Source organism: Corvus kubaryi, unplaced genomic scaffold, assembly GCF_017639235.1.
Source record: "Corvus kubaryi isolate FWS band 111438036 unplaced genomic scaffold, C.kubaryi_AGA036_p1.0 37328, whole genome shotgun sequence".
NCBI lineage: Eukaryota > Metazoa > Chordata > Aves > Passeriformes > Corvidae > Corvus > Corvus kubaryi.
In genome coordinates this window covers 1,810,542-1,824,763 of record NW_024581106.1, presented here as the reverse complement: position 1 = coordinate 1,824,763, position 14,222 = coordinate 1,810,542, and the positions used below count along the sequence as shown (strand labels likewise).

The window sequence follows — 14,222 nt, the reverse complement described above, 5'->3', positions numbered from 1 at the left end:
CTTAATGCCTTCTCTGCCTCAGTCCAGTTGTGTTCTCAGGGTAGTCAGCCCACAGCACCCAAGGGGAAATGGTCAGTGACTTGCTACACCACTTAGACACACACAAGTCTATGGGGCTGGGTGGGATCCACCAAAGAGTACTGCAGGAGCTGGCAGACGTTCTCACTAAGCCACTTTCCATCATTTACCAGCACTTCTGCCTAACCAGGTGTATTGGGTTGACCCTGAGTTGATGGACAGTCTTTAAGACCAATTACGCTTCTCACAATTTACATATTTAAACTGCACAGAAAGGCGGGACTTCCCTTTTTTTGTCGGAGCTCGCCTGCTGGAAGGTGGGGGGGCTCCGAGCCTCCCGGCCCCGCCGGGCCGGGGCCACTGCCCCTTCCCCCCTTTCCCAGCGCTGCGGCGCGGACCTTGGGTCGCTGGGGGGGACTGTCCCAGAGCCGCAGGCAGCTAAAACCAGCCATGGACTGCTCACAGCTAAACCCATCCAGCGCGGCTTCTGGGGACAGGCGGGTCCCTCTCCTCTCCATGCGGAGCCTCCTGTCTGCAGCCAGCACACTTCGTGCTGAACTGAAGAGGACACCATGCAGCCAGCAGCACAAAGGGAGTGAGGCTTTCCCCACCGTAAAGCCTGAACAAGAACACCCTTCTACATGGCGGCTTCAGAGTCAGAAAGAGAAGTGAGTCCTGTGGGACGGAGCTGAGCATGGCGACGGGAGAAAAGAGGGCGGTGCCGCGATTCTGGCGCGCAGCTTAAAAAAAACCTTCTTGCATGCCGTGGTAAGAAACTGTAATACCACAAACTGTTTGTCTCTTTAACCCATTTGAAGAACATGGGGGGATGGAGTATCCTCGTGTGCCTGTGAAGATTGTGAAGAGTGCCTATGCCAGGCTATATAGAAGTAGTAAGAGGCTGTTAGAGGCTTGTGGCGAAGAAAAGCCTCCGTGTGCAGGCCAAAATAATTTATCCTTAAAAAGATGAATAACCCCATGTGATGGCCCATGTTTTGTAGTGTGAAAGAACTGTTGAGATTTTTCATGGGAGAGATGTTCTACACACAGCAGATTGTTTGTTTCCGGGCGGATCTGCTGTTGGTGGCAGTTTGGGAACCACGTGCAACTGAAGGAAAACCCTTTTTTCCTTAAGCATAAGAGAGAGACTTTTCAAGAACTGGAACACTGACTAACATCCCATGTTCTGTTATCCCTTGTGTGAGCTGGGTAAAAGGAGAGAAGTGCTGGGGGGGGGGGGGGAATTTGCTTTAATTTTGTTTTGTTATTTTCTCTTTACTTTTAATTCTATTAGTAATAAAACTCTTTCATTGTACTGCAACTGGTTAAGGTTTGTGCCTGCTTTGCTTTTCTCCTAATTCTTATCTCACAGAAGGAAAATAAGTAAGTAATGAATATTTTGAACCAAAACCACTACATTTAATTGGTGTTTCTGCCCGGTTTCGAACTCAACCCGCTACACCAGGGCAGTTCCACTTGACTGAAAGTCAGTGAATGTGCCATCCAACTACAAAGAAGGCTGGAAGGAGAATTCAGGGAACTACAGCCCTGTGAGCCTGACCTCAGTGCTAGGGAAGGTCATGGAGCAGATCATCCTGAGTACCATCACATGGCATATAGAGGACAACCAGGTGACCAAGGGCTGCCAACATGGGTTTATCAAAAGTTGGTCCTGCTTGACCAACCTGATCTCCTTCTGTGACGAGGTGTCCCACTTAGTGGATGAGGGAAAGGCTGTGGATGTTGCCTACCTGGCTTTTAAAAAAGCCTTTAGACACTGTTTCCCACAACACTTTCTGGGAGAAACTGGTGGCTCATGGCTTGGGAGGGCATACTCCTTGCTGGGCTGAGGCCAAGTATGTGAGGTTCAACAATGCCAAATACCAGGTCCTGCACTTGGGTCACGACAACCACTTGCAGGACTATAGGCTGCCCATCAGAAAAGTTGGGGGTGCTAGTTGACCGTGACTGAACATGAGCCAGCACAGTGCCCAGGTGGCCAAGAAGGCCAATGACATCCTGGGCTGTATCAGAAACAGTGTGGCAAGCAGGGCCGTGAGGCCACACCTTGAATCCTGCATTCAGTTTTGGACTCCTCACTCCAAGAAAAAAAAACATTGAGGTGCTGGAGTGTGCCTGGAAAAAGGCAGCAAAGCTGGTGAACTGTCTGGCAAACAAGTCTCATGAGGAATGGCTGAGGTAGCCAGGGTTGTTTAGCCCAGAGAAAAGGGGGCTCAGGGGGACCTCATTCCTCCCTACAACTCTCTGAAAGAAGGTTGTAGCCAGACGGAGGTCAGTCTCTTTTCTCAAGGAGCCAGCAATAGCACAAGAGGAAATGGCCTCAAGCTGGACCAGGGAAGGTTTACATTGGATATTAGGGGAAAATCATGCAGCATAAGGGTTTTCAAGAACTGGAACACACTGCCCAGTGAGTGGTGGAATCACCACCCCCAGAAGTATTTAAAAGGTGTGTAGATGTGACACTCAGGGACATGGTTTAGTGGTGGACTTGGAAGTGCTGGGTTAACAGTGGAACCCAGTGATCTCTTTTCCAACCTAAACTATTTAATGGCTCTGTTTCTAGTAACACAACAACCACCATCTTACAACACAGCTCTGCTGGAACATCTGATTGTTCAGCACTGTTTTTGTTCCCTGTGACATCTTCTCAGAGGACAAATAAACTTCATATAGATCCTTTCTCTTTCTGGTCTATTTTCGTAAGAAGTATAAAATCACAGCATTCAGGTGACAAGGGCCCTGTTAAGGTAACACTTTTTTTTACTGTGAGGGTGACTGAGCACTGGCACAGGTTACCACTAAGGCTGTGGAGTCTCTCCATCCTTGCTGTCATTTAAAGCCATCTGGACACAGTCCTGGCCAACTGGCTCTAGGTGGCCCTGTTGGAGCAGGGAGATGGACCAGATGAACTTCAGAGGTCACGTCCAACCTCAACCGTTTTGTGATTCTATGTCTGATTCTATCAAACTTCCTGCTCAAGCAGTGTCAGAGACAGTAGGTTGCCCACTACCATGTGCAGTTGCATTTTCAGTACCTCCAAGCAGATCTTAAACCTCTCTGGACAACACCTGCCAATGCCTGACCTTTCCCACAGTGAAGAATTGCTTTCTTGGAATGCACTGGAATGTCATAATTTTTAATTGTGCCAAATTAGTGCCACGTCAGGGTGGGGGGCAATATTGAGAAGCATCTGGCTCTTTCTTCTTCATTCCCTCACTGCATTAACAAAATCGCTCCTGAACCTTCTCTTCTCCAGGCTAATAGTCCCAGCCCTCTCGGCCTTTCCTTACTGAAGGAAAGCTCCAGATCCTCAATCACCGACATGACCCTGCACTTAACTCTCTGCAGTATCTCTTTCCTCTGCTGGGAAGTTCAGAACTTGACATTCCAGATGCAGCCTCCCCAGTGCTGAGCAGAGAGCACCTCCTTCACACAGCTGGCAGCAGTCCTCCTAACGCAGCCCAGGAGGCTGTCTGCCGCCTTTGCCATGGCAGTGCATTACTGGCACACACATTGTTGCCCACCAGTACACCAAGCTACTTCTCTGCACAGCTGTCTCCCAGCTGGTCACCCCCCCAGTGCTACTTCATCCCTGATGCAGGCTTCTGCAATTCCCTGTGTTACACTTTAGAATTCCATTCAGCCCAAATCTCCAGCCTGGCTGAATCCCTCTGAATGCAAACAGAACCATGTGGTATATGAGCAACTCCTCTCTGTGTTTTGTACCATCTGTGAACTTGCCAGGGGTACACTGTCCCAGCATTCAGGCCATTAATGAAGATGCTAGACAGTATTTTCCCCAGTATCAGCTTCTAGGGTACATGACTGATGACTTGACCCCAGCCGGACTTTGTGTCACTGATCATAAACCTCTAGGCCTGATCATTCAGCCAGTTCTCATGCTACTTGACTGTCCACTTACGTAACCCATCCTTTGTCAGCCTGCTGTGGGAGGCAGTGTCAAAAGCCTTACTCGAGGTACAGTACGTCCATTGCTCTTCCAGCCTGGAAAGTATCTGTAGATTGCCTACAGTTATTTTTCACCAAGGGCTATATATTTTTAAGGAATTAAGCTGTGAGAATCATTAGAGTGGGAAACTGCTCAGCTTGCTAAGTGGACCTCAAAACAACACTGAGAACACAACTAATATTTTCCCCAAACAATAGAAGTTTAGTATTTTTTGATTGCGATTACTCAAATATTTAAAATTATTGGTATTTTTATTCAGTAAGCCTAAAATTTAACATTTTTAGTGAAATGGGCAATAAGTCAACGGTCATTCAAAGAGCTATGTGTATGCTCTCCAAGCCATTACCAGCTTACACACTATCTTCTTTAAATAATTAATCAAGCATTCTGACGTGAATTTTCATCCATGCCAATAATAAAAGGAAAGTCAGGGCTTAAGCAGTATATCTACAAATGGAAAAATCATCAAAATCCCATCCCTTAAATCCGTAAATCGGGGTAAGGAACACCAGCTGCAATCCCATTACCACAAGCTTAGAGGAAAACATAGGCAGACTAGTGGGACAGGTCTAAGGCATCTGAAAAGGTTAAAAAAAACTCAAACCAGAAGAAAAAGGCCACCTTACTAACTGATTTTCCAGTTGGAATTTTTTTGTGCTTTTGTTGGTGAGTTGAAATTGCGCACCTTTTTAATCACTACTTTAATTTCATAACTGAGGACTATTTCACTGTGACAATAACTTTCTTAACAACTACCATTTTTCTGAAAGCCAAAATTCTGGAGTCTTAAGAAAGGAATTATTCCAGCTTCTGGAATACCGTAAGGCCTCTCCAATACAGACAGAAACACAAATACTACAGGTTCTAAATATGAAATTAAAACCCAACTGCACAAGTAAAATGGATCTGATTTTCATTTAACCATGACAAAAGTGCAAAACAGTATCTGATCCCTTTTGTAACTGAAAAGCTTTCTGAGACAGAAAATGAAATCTGTCTCAAATAAAGAAAAGTAACTTAAAAGAAAGCACCCCTACAAAGTGTTCTCCACACAAAGAGAATGTCTCTCAGTGCAACCACTGACAGTTGGACTTTCTTTTCTGCAATTATCTGATTTTTCATTATTCACTTCAATACTATCTATGAAATTAGATCTGCAAGAACACATGCAAGGAAATTCTTTTTCCTCAAGTTTTTCAATGCAGAAGTATTTATCCTTAAACATTTCTAGGGCTTTTTTTTTTTTTTACATTAGGAAAGTCATTCAACCACAGCAAAGATGACAAGGTCTGCACCTTTGACCACTCTCCTATCTGAACACAACCACCAAAATCAAAGTGTATACAAAGCTATCTTACACAAAATCATATCAGCAGAACTTTAATTTAGAAAATATCCTCCATGAAGTCAAGGAAAATCTGTACTTATCATGAACAAGCACATTACCAGTGGTTAATGACAGTGTAACATCATTAAAGTGATTACCATCAAAAGCAAACCAAAGAAATTCTAACTTAGTCTGCAACAAATAGCAGAAGACACAACCACCAAGTGAAAACAACTGAAAACTCACCAGTTTACAACTGTAAATGGTCTACCCTGTATAAAAGTATATTCTAGAAATAAAATGGGATAGAGAATTGATTGGTTTGAAGAGAAATGGAATAGAGACATGACTACTGTGAAAACATACAAGCATAATGAAGACATATGAGCACATCTGTTGGAAAGAATTATGCATTGGCTAGTAGGAGAGAAAAGCAAGGCCAAATCAGATAGGAAAGTCGTAAGTGACTACACGTAACATGGCGAAACAAAATAAAGAAGGGGATGAAATCACAAAAATAGAATGAGGTATTTATTTAACAACAAGCTCATCTCAGTGTAACGCAAATGACTTGCTGCAGATCTGTATAGACACAGTTGCTGGCTTAAAGGCTGAGCAATAGAAAAGATGAGTGATGTTACCAACTGCAACAAGGAGCACAGTGGAGAAGTAAGAGGAAGACTTTAGTTTTAACCCCATTGAGGTTAAAACGCTTAGCTAGATACTTTTCGAGACTGACAGAGATCATGGCCAAAATAATCTAAATACCATGGCATCTGTAAATTTAAACTACAAACAACAGACTTCTATTTTTTAACCTTATCTGGCTTTGGCTACAGTAAAGTTAATTTTCTTCCAAACACCTTGTACCCTGCTTGTATATTTTGGATTTGTGATGGAAACTGTTGATAGCACACCTGTGCTTTATCTGTTGCTGAGTAACACTAAGACAGGGCCAACGCCTTTCCAGTTTCTCAGACTGCCCTGCCAGCAAGTAAGATGGGGGTGCAAGAAGTTGGGAGGGGATATAACTGGGACAGCTGAATCCAACTGACCAAAGGGATCTTCCCTACCATATGACATCATGCTCAGTATATAAAGCAGGGAGGAAGAAGTGGGGGGACAATACATTCAGAGTTACAGTGTTTGTATTCCCAAGTCACCACAAATGATGAAGCTCTGCTTTCCTGGAGATGGCTGAACATCAGCCTGCTGATGGTGAGTAATGAATTATTTCCTTGCTTTATTTTGCTTGTGAACACAGCTTTTGCTTTGCCTACTTAACTGTCTTTACCTCAACACGTGAGTTTTCAAACTTTTATCCCTCCAACTATCCCCCGTCCCACTAAAGGGGGAAATAATTAAGGAGCCATGTAGTGCTCACCTGCCCATTGAGGTTAAACCACAACACCCAATCTATAAAGCATTTTTCCAAGAGTTCAAAACCCATTACTTGTGACAATAATGCTTGGGAACACAAGTCTAAGAAAGTTAACGGAAGAAAATGAAAATAAGGAACAGCACTAATCTAACCACACATCTCCAGTTTCATGTGGGGACAAGGAAATTCAGTTTTTGATTCTTTTATAATGTGTACAACTGGCATAAATTTAATTTATTAAACTAATAACAAAAACCCAGTTTTCTCAGGTCAAAGTAGTCACAGTTATACGAGATGCAAAGAAAGAACTCTCATTCAGTTTAAGTTCATCTAATTAACTTCATCAACACATTCATCAGTCTGAAGAAAGGGAATGAGCTATAACATGCTATGTACTACAATATACTAAGAAAAAATCATATAAAGCACATTAATATGCTTTGAAACACATGAATCACTAAATCTTAAAGTATAGAAACCACATGCCTTAATGCAGTCACTTACAGCACAAGGAACCTATTCTCCTGTGCGAATTTCTAGTACTCATCCTTTGGAGAGGCGCAAGGGTAGGAATTGGCTGTGAGAGATCACTGGAATAGATCAGCTCCAAAAGGTACTTACAATATAAAACTTCAGTTAATTATAGGAGTAATATTCCAGTCAGCACCTCAGCACAAAGCAGTGTTTATGGCAAGCAAGGTAAGAAAGAAGACAAAAATTGTAACCATGTGTTCAAGTAATGCTGCAACGGACTAAGTTTTCAAAGTAAACTAAGGATTAGGAAAACAGTTTGCATAAAGTACAAAAACCTGTGTTATTGATACATCACACGTGCTTTCTATAAAGACAAACAGTCTTTAAATCATGGGTTTGGCAAAACATATACAGTCGTATGTCAGCAGGAGTATTTACTAAAAAAAAAAAAAAAAACCTTCAAAATATTTTGGCCAGGAGGAAGATCATAATATGGGAAGAAAACCAAAACTAAACTCTGACAGCTGATAGTTAACACAGCAGAAATACAAATTCAACATCAAGTTTTTTAGTATGCAGGAAACACATTTATTACATATAACATGGCTAGCAGTAAGGCATGGTAACTTACTAAATTGCTCCAGCCCAACTTTAAATGCCTAAACTTGCCACCAACAGACCATCAGTGCCAGAGCAGATTGTGTAACAAACCGAAACTTTAACTAGCATGCCCTCTCAGTTGAAACTAAAAAATACAACATCCAAAAAACCCACCACAAATCATGGATTCGTGTTTTAATTTTTCACATTACTTGTATAATAATTTTTTATAGCCATATACAAATAAACTGCACATCTTAAGCCTCTCAACATAACATTACTGGGGTCTTTTCAGCTTCTGTTATGTTTTCTACACCAACACTGAACAAATACAACCCTGTTAGACTACTAGATGTTTTTAAAAGAACTACTAGATAAAACTGTTTTCTTTAACAGAATAAAAGGTAAAGAAGTAAAAATACACAATTTCAGTCATTTGCTAATCCCCATTAACCAATAGAGCAATACAGTATTAAAACATTGCTACACTGCAGCTAAAAAGCATACAGCACACAGCAACTCTCATCAGCTCTTCTAGTGCACAGCTTAATCTAAGACTCAACAGCACATCTATTTTCCAATTACATAAAGTCTTAAGTTTGCACAAGACTTGAACTTTGTTTTGTAAAATTACATTTAGAAAATCTAAGAACTGAAAAACATAGAACATAAACTAGACTAGACTAGAATATTTCAGTTGGAAAGGACTTACGGAGCAAACCTTTGCACAGGAATAAGCAGGCAAATGTAGTAGGTCATGTAACACCACTATCATTTTGCTAGTCTTTATATACCTAACCTTTATTTTTTCAACTAAATAAATGCTTCCTTACTCTTTGCAATTATTATTCCATATTAAAAGAGCAACAAGTTCCAAACCAAAAAAGCTTCTGTAAAGGCTTTAGATCTGAAGAAATTAAGGCTTTCTGGTGTACCAACAATCAAATTAACATAAATCTCATATACCTAAATTTACTTAAAAATAGTTTTCACAAAATCTTTAAAACCTGGCAAGACAGTAGCATTTCTCCACTAATTTTCAAGTATATATACTTGAAACATCCAAATAAGCACTGCATTACTGAGCATAAGTAAGCGTATAACAGAAGAGTCCATCAGTTTTGAAAAGCCTAAAGACTAACTTAATGTCCACAGGATGTATAATTTACAATTACAAGTGTGAACGAGTGGCCTACTTCCAAAATTTGCTGTAATCATCCAATAGAAACAATCAACATGAAATAAAGTTTTCTGGCTCTTCTTCAGCCAAAATAGCTACAAAAAACGGACATCTAATTTCTGGTTAATACAAGAAATCTTACATTCCAGTCATCACTGACATTTTCCTGGCCTCAGTCATGCCACTTCACAACATTAGAGTCCACAACACAAACAGAAGCTTTTTTTCTTTGAAGGATCTAAGTGGAGAGACAACTTTAGCAACAAAGTAATGGTCATTTTGGCGTGAATATGAACTCACTGTCATTTTAGAGTACATTGCCACTGTAATATAACAATTTCAAGTTAGTCCAAATTATGCAGTGAACACTTCCATTACAAAACAGGCCACACATTAAAGCCATTACAAATTTATATAGCTATCCATATTTGACAAAAAGTCTCAAAGAACAGACTGAGCCTAACTGGTAATTCTGGTAGTGCATAAATAGGTGAGAAAATAGTAAAGGGACTGGCAGTTCAGGGCAACCCCCCAAGATGCACAAGCAATAAAAGCAGCAATTCAGATGGATAGGGATTTTTGTCAGGATTAAGTTATACTACAGAAAAAAAAGAGCGTATTTTAAGACAGCAAAAATGTGAAAATAGAAAGACCTTACTTTGCAAATAGAGAGCTTTGATACGGCACTAAAACCAGTACATACTTGCAGTTTTGTCCACCCAGAACCCAGTATACAAGACAACAGTCTAACATGGATTTTTACTTGCCCTCTGAAGAGGCCCTTACTTCCTACTAGTGTTTTACAGACTTTAACGGCCACACTAGACATTATGCAGTTATTTTCAAATATTTCAGTGGCCACAAAGCAGAGAGTGGAAACTGAGGCACGGTCAGAGTAGATTTTTCTTCCAAACCAATCTTGAACTGACAACTAAATTTCCTACTGCAGGTAGTACTGTACCAGATCCTTAACAATGTTATCTGCACAAAGATAACTGCATGTTAAACTGCAGAATTAGATACTTTTTTCTGTTTCCTTTCATAAAATTATTAGGCTGGCACGAGTGACAAAACCAAGTTTCTTTGCTCCCACCTCTCTGTACACAAAAGTCTTTGTGCAACCCTTCACCTTACGCTGTCACAAGCGCAATCACAAGGTGAGCCAGATCGGGGAATTAGTCTGGATTACAACAAACCAGTTTTGCCAAGTTAATTTTAACCCAGAGTGAGTCTCTAATCTGTTACTGCAAGACACTGTATAAGTACTATGTCAGCATGGCAGGGGAAGCAAGCACACCGACTGACCCATCTCCTGTGGAGACCAGTGTTCATGACACCGCAGCCCGTATCACATGAGGAAATGCAGAGCACTGCTGGTTCTGTTTCAAAGCCAATTACTGCATCCTACTCAACACGTGATACTCATCCCTTCAGATGACAGCCAGCACAAACACCTTGCAAATGTGATACTAATCTTGTGACTTTCAGATAATCTCCACAATGTTTGATTTCCTTCTCTACACACAAGCATTTTCATACTGCTTGCCAGTTCTTCATAAACATTAAAGTTAGGCTTGGAATAGAAACACTTACTGAGACAGGCATTGGTCATGGCCCATGAAGTGCAGAGTATAATTTTGCAGAGTTGGAGTAAAAATTCCACATCAACATATTGCAAATAGGTTGCACTATCATTCTTCACATTAGTCTTCTTGGAACACAGGAAGAATTTTATTACTGTTGATAAGCCAATTTGTTTAGCTTTTTTTCAGCTACTTCAAGACATTTTTCTAGTCACACTCTTACTGACAATCTTACTGATTAAGAGGCTTCAGATTTTCCATATATATATAAAAATTAAGACTTCTGTCTCCAATTAATTTATCTGGCACTGTTTTCTACCATACCAACTAGATGCAGCCACAGTTACATTTAAAGCATCTCTTTTAAAAATATTTGGAATTTTTATTATTTTTGTAAGAAAGCATTTTTGACCATTGCTGTTTGAGTCTACCAGGTGGCTGAAGTTTTCAAATTGCAGTATTTTGACACCAATATGGAGAAAGGGTGGAGATCAAAGCAGTATCTTGGCTGCCATCAGTCTGCCACATAAGATAGTGGGGGTAGTGATAGCAGGAAACTAGATAATTATTAAATATTTCCCCTCTCAGAAGTCAAATACACATTGGCTGTATTCACCAGTATTAACTAACTGTCATTTACTTGCCAAAGCTTAATATAACCTGTTTGCTCTGTACAAAGAGTCTTCTTTGACTTGACCTCAAAAACATAAATTAAAAGAAGCATTAACACTTACACCCACCTAAAGCTAGTATTTTCTACAATTTTAAGTATAAGGGATAGCAGTTGAATCATCCCGAAACCAAAAGACATGGAAGACGGGACTAATTCAGAACTACAGCTTTAAAAAATACAGACCCCTTAGGGCAAAATTCACATAGGTATCTGAGCACCGAGGAGCAATTGCACAGCTGATTTCCTTGCATTTAGCAGTATCCTTACACTTAGCACTTGCAATCCTGGGATTAAATGATACAAAGCTCAAAAGCAGGAAGAGAAGATTTAATGGAAAAGATATAAGCACTGGACTAAGGAATACGTGGAGTAAGAAAACATTTGCAGGTCTACAGGGGGAAAAGAACTATAGTTTCCCTATCATACACTCTGAAAAGAAGTCGGTAGTTGCAAAGATGTCAAATACCCATGTTATCAGTCCACGTTTCCAGCAGTTACCATAAGCAAATCGGGGAAGTTACGTTTCTTGTTAATTTCACTCCTAGACACAGCTTTTTGGGGCGAGGGGTGGTGGGGGGTAAGCCCTGCTGTCAAGTCCGACTAACAAAAACCTGAAGAAGCCAAGCAAGCAACCTCCTCGTGCTTTACAACCGTTTGCAAACTTAAAACAACGGCGACTCAAAGCTCTCCATACGATCCGACCACCCACATCACAGCCTGAAGAGCAGCAAAAGCTGAGAACACAGGAAGGTGCCGGTTTCGTGGCATCCACATTCTCAGCGACCTCCGGAGGGAAACAATGGGGAGCGCCCGGGCACCACGGGGGAGCCCCCCGCACAGGGAGACCGGCCGCCCCGCCAGGGCCTGCAGGGCCGGGAAGGTGCGCCCGGGCCGGGCCGGGGGCTGCGGGCAAGGGTGGCCTCCCCTCTCGTCCCCCGCGGCCCGCACCGCTACAGCCCGCAGCCCCCACCTCGCCCGGGAGCAGGGCAGGGCGGCATTCCCGGCCAGAGGAGCAACAGGCACCCTGCTGCGGCCCCAGAGCCGGCTGGCAGGGCCGGGAATGAGAGCCCTGAGTGGCACCATCCGCCGCGGGAGGGGGGCTCGGGAACCAGGTGGGGCCACACCGCACCCACACAATCCCCCGGCTCCCCCGGGAAGGCGCTGCCCCCCTCCAGATACGGAGGCCGCCTACACGGCGATGGCAAAGGGGAAAGATGACCTAAAGAGGAGGAGGAAAAATAAGGCAGGGCAGCTAAAGGCAGCCCCAGCACATGGAAAAAGCGCCGAGGTCCCTCTCTCGGGTAACGCCGCCAGCGGGATCCGCGAGTGCCCTGCGCAGCCTGGCTCGGGAGATACCACGGGGTTCAGCCCGTTCCAGCAAGCCTGGCCGGAGCGAAGTCTGCCGGGGGGCTCAGCATGGGCACTCTCCATCCCCCCCGGGGGAGGTGGGCCGCACACTGGGGCGGGCACAGGTAACTCCCCCGGAGGGCCCTGGGAGAGGGGGCGGCAGCGCCATCTGCGCGGTATCGCCGGCCAAGCGAGCGGCGGGGCCCGGGCGGCACCTGGGCAGCCGCCGGGTTACATCACCGCCCCTTCCCTCCGTCCGTCCCCCAGGGCGCGGCGGCGGCGGCCACATGGCAGCAGGGACACCGGCGCTGCCCGGCACGGGGGCGGGGAAGAGGATGAGGAGGGCGGCTGCCGGGAGGGAGGAAGGTGCACGCGCCGGGCCGCTCCCTGCCGGCGATGGGAGGGGTGGCGGGGGCTGTGCGTCTGGCCCGGGAGGGAGCGCGGCGCGCGTTACCTGCCCGGGTGGCTCCCCAGCTCACGGTCGCTCAGCGCCGCCGTGTAAATCCTCCGGTATCTGTCGGCCAGGGCCTTCCCAGAGAGCAGCAGCTGGTAGCGGCTCCGGCAGCCCAGCGGCGGGGCGGGCAGGGCTCCCAGCCCGCCGGCCGAGCCCTCCTCGGGCCCCATGGCCGGAGCGGCGCCGCCGGAGAAGAAGGAGTAGCCGCGTTCGGCCCCAGTGCAGGCGGCGGCGGCTCCCGCAGAGGCGGCGGCGGCGGCTGCAGCGCTGCTCATCCCCCTCCCCGCCCGCCCCCTGCTTGCGGCGGCGCCGCCTCCTGGCGCGGCGCGGACACAGGCGGCTCCCGCTGCCTTCACCGTCGGGGCCCGGCCATGGCGAGGCCGCAGGAGCCGCCGCAGGAGCCGCCCTTCAAGCTGCGCATCCACCCGCGCTGCGGGAACACCCCGCTCTTCCCCTCCTCCAGCGGCGGCTCCAGGCCCCAGCTGCCCGCCGCTCGCCTTCCGCCCCGGGCGCAGCGCCCGCCGCCTCCGAGTCCCGGGAAGGACTGTGCACCGCCGGGACGGGGGAGGGGACGGGGGGGGCAGGCCGCTCGCTTCCCCCTTCCCGCTACAGGGTGTGTGTGGGGGGGCAGGGGGCGGAGGCCGGCGGTGCCGCTTCCCCTCCGGAGTTTGTGCTCGGCGCTGCCACCGCCCTCTCCCCGCACGGCCGCCCCGGCCCCGCCTCCCTCCCGCGGGCAGCGCGGCCGCCGGGCGCATGCGCCGCCCCGCCCGCCCAGCGCGGCCCCCGGGAAATCCGGGATAGGCGGGCGGGAGCACCTGCTGCGCGCCGCTGGGAGCGCGGCTCGGCTCCGCGGTGGCCGAGGGGACAGCCTCCCACCCCGGGGTCACGCCCGAGTAGAGCCGGGCTTCGCGGGCCCAGAAGGCGGGTATTCGCAGGGAGCTTCTCCTTCTCCCTGTTGAGACTGTGTCACCGGATCAGTTAGGTTGGAAAAGACGTTAGACATCGTCGAGTCCAACCTATGTCCGAGCCATCACCTTGTCACTACACGATGGCACTAAGTACCTCGTCCAGTCTTTCCCTACACACCTCCAGCGACCGTGACTCCACCACCCCCCTGGAAGTCCATTCCAATGTCTAATCACCCTTTCTGTGAACAAATTCCCTCTAATGTCCAACCTAAACCTCCCCTGGCAC

General features: G+C 46.0%; 1 protein-coding gene across 18 annotated transcripts in view; it reads right to left on the bottom strand.

Moving 5' to 3' along the window:
* MYCBP2 (MYC binding protein 2) overlaps window positions 1-13,747 on the bottom strand; it is a 177,458-nt gene extending 163,711 nt beyond the window's left edge. For 17 of the 18 annotated variants that reach the window (XM_042029615.1, XM_042029618.1, XM_042029620.1 and 14 more), the window contains exon 1: window positions 13,029-13,747. In XM_042029615.1, coding sequence (XP_041885549.1) covers window positions 13,029-13,303 — 275 coding nt within the window. In that variant the 5' untranslated portion in view covers window positions 13,304-13,747. The remainder of the gene's footprint in view (window positions 1-13,028) is intronic. The other variant, XM_042029622.1, reaches the window with a different exon arrangement.
* Window positions 13,748-14,222: the final 475 nt, after the last annotated feature.